This window comes from Enhydra lutris, unplaced genomic scaffold (assembly GCF_002288905.1).
Source record: "Enhydra lutris kenyoni isolate GAN:26980312 unplaced genomic scaffold, ASM228890v2 scaffoldscaffold21, whole genome shotgun sequence".
In the NCBI taxonomy this organism is placed as follows: domain Eukaryota; kingdom Metazoa; phylum Chordata; class Mammalia; order Carnivora; family Mustelidae; genus Enhydra; species Enhydra lutris.
The window spans coordinates 1802551-1804844 of NW_019154105.1; the positions used below are offsets into that span (position 1 = coordinate 1802551).

The 2294-nt window shown below is 70.1% G+C and overlaps 1 protein-coding gene across 1 annotated transcript; it reads right to left on the reverse strand.

Annotated features, from left to right (window-relative positions):
* Positions 1 to 701: 701 nt before the first annotated feature.
* On the reverse strand, positions 702 to 1879 carry LOC111149184 (basic salivary proline-rich protein 2-like). Its single transcript, XM_022506129.1, has 2 exons — positions 1769 to 1879; positions 702 to 1610 (listed from the first exon to the last, which is right to left on the reverse strand). Exons 1-2 carry the CDS (start codon positions 1877 to 1879, stop codon positions 702 to 704), a joined length of 1020 nt encoding a protein of 339 aa, XP_022361837.1.
* Positions 1880 to 2294: the final 415 nt, after the last annotated feature.

A 2294-nucleotide genomic window follows, 5' to 3' on the forward strand; every position in this document is an offset into this window, starting at 1 on the left:
GTGGAACCTGTAAGAGCCGCAGTTTTAGACTTTGTTTGTGACCATCTGCTTCCCCTGTGTCCCCACGAGGCCGCCGTGAGCTTCAGCACCGCGGGGCCCGCCTGCTTTTGCGGGGAGCCTGCCCCGCGCTTTGCTCCACGGCTCGCACTCGGGCCCTGCGGAAAGACCCGCCCGGCAGACGTGCTGCGGACAGTCCTGGCGTCCTGCGCAGGTGCGCGGGCGGCGACCTGGGCTCCCGACTGCGTGAGCGGATACAGTGTAACGAGTCGGGCCGGTGTCTCCAGGGAGCACGCGGGCAAAGGAACACACACACGCATGACCTCACAAACAGCCCCGGGCGGGCGGACTCAGAAAGGGACGCGCGCCACCCGAGCGGCCGAACCCACGCGGGTAAACACGGCCGCGCTCGGCCCGGCTCGTCTACGCAGCGGGGGCGGGCACCCGGCGGCCGCGGTGGGCGGGAGTCCCGGGCGCCCCGCGGCGCGTGGGCGGGTCCCGGGCTCCCGAGGCGGTGGCGGCGTGGGCGGCGAGCCGCGCCGCGATTGGTCCGGGGCGGGGTGGGGCGGGGCCGGCGGCGGGAGGCGGGGCGGGGAGGGGCGGTAAACCGCGCCGCGATTGGTCCGGGGCGGCGCGGGGCCGGGCCGCGGCGGGAGGCGGGGCCTCGGGGCGAGGGGGTGTGCACGGCTGCTGAGGCCAAGGTTTCAGTATAAACAAGGCGCCCGGCGGGTCGGGCGGGTTTTTCTCTCCGTCTTCGCGCGCTGCGGCCGCCTGTTCTCGGGTCGCGCTGGTGGCGCGCGGCAAAGAGCCGGGAAGCCGAAGACCCGGGGTCCGTCCGCAGGTGGGTTGCTCCCGGCCAGGCGTCTCCCCGCGGGGCCCCGAGCCCGGCCCGGGAGTGTGCGGCGGCGCTGCGCTCTGCGCTGGGGGACCGCGCCCCGGCTGCCGGCGGCGCCTGGAGAGGCGGGAGCGTCGCGACCAGCAGGTGCTCCCCGCTCAAAGCGCCTGGCCGAGCTGGACGCGGGGGCTCCCCTGCGCGGCCGCCGAGGGCGCCGGAGGCTGCCCGGGAGCCGACCGGGGCCAACAGGTGCGGGGCCGGGCCGCCGGCAGGGACGGGCTCGGGCTTGGCTCTGCTTCTCTCGCCGCGATCGCGCCCCCAGGCTGCGGGTTGGAGGTCGTGGTAGGTCGAGGGTCGGCCCGAGTTCTGGCCGCGCGCGTCCGTTCCTGTCTCCGGTCCGCGGCGCTGCCGGCCGTTCCCTCCTGCTGCTCGGCTCGTTTCCGCGTGTGGGGGCGGGGGCGCTGCGCGCGGTCGGCAGGGCGCCCTGTGACACCCGATTCTTGGGAAAGGACGGGAAGCAGGAGTCGTGCGCTTGTCGCGACCAGGTGGTGTCCAGTCCCCCGTTCACCTGGCGAATTTGGGGCTCACCGGTGTCCTGGCTGTTGCCCGAGCTCAGGTGAGCCTCTGGAGACACCTGGCTGGGCTGCGGTGACGTGAGCCCGAGGGCCTGGGAGCCCCGCGGCCGCCGGCGCGGGGGCCCGGCTGTGTAGGGCCGCCACTGCAGCGCCGGCCGGGAGCGAGGGAGGAGGGCGCGGGGCGGGGGCTGCTGTGTGCACGCCTGTGCGCGGGTCGGGGGCTGCTGTGTCCACGCCTGTGCGCGCGTGTGGACGTCCGCTTCCCGTGAGCACTGCCCGAGCGCTGCTGTTTTGCACCTGACCGGGATCGAACCGACGCAGCTCCGGCTAAAGCGAGGGAGTCCGGCCTCTGACCGCGTACAGGGTGGTCCAGGTGGTGCGAAGAGCCGACGAGATCTCCAGGCAGCGACTTTCTCCTCCGGATGTGGAGGTGCCCACTTCGCTGATGAACCCGGTGTGTGTAGGTGAACATGCACACATTTGTGTATGTGTGTTTGGGTGTAGTGTGTCCCCAAGGAGCCCGCGGTCAGCAGCACCGTGTGACAGCGGTCGGAACCGCTGGTGCGCCGGGATCTATATTTAGCCCTGGATGAGCTCCAGAGGCCGAGGGAGGGTCTCTGAACTGGGTGCATAAAGCGGAAGAGCCTAGGGAGCAGGGTGTTGCGCTCTTGAATAATGTCTGGTCCAGTCAGACTCAGATGGGGTGAATAATGACTCTTTCCTCCTGAGAACAGCAGCCGAGCTTGGCATGTGATAGCCGCGTCTCAATTTGAAACATAGTTGCACGACTGTGGTAAAACCTGTGCTAACACACACGGAGGCTACAGTTCACCACAGTGATGCTTCATTGCAGATTAGGGAGGACTATAACTGATCAGATGAGGTTT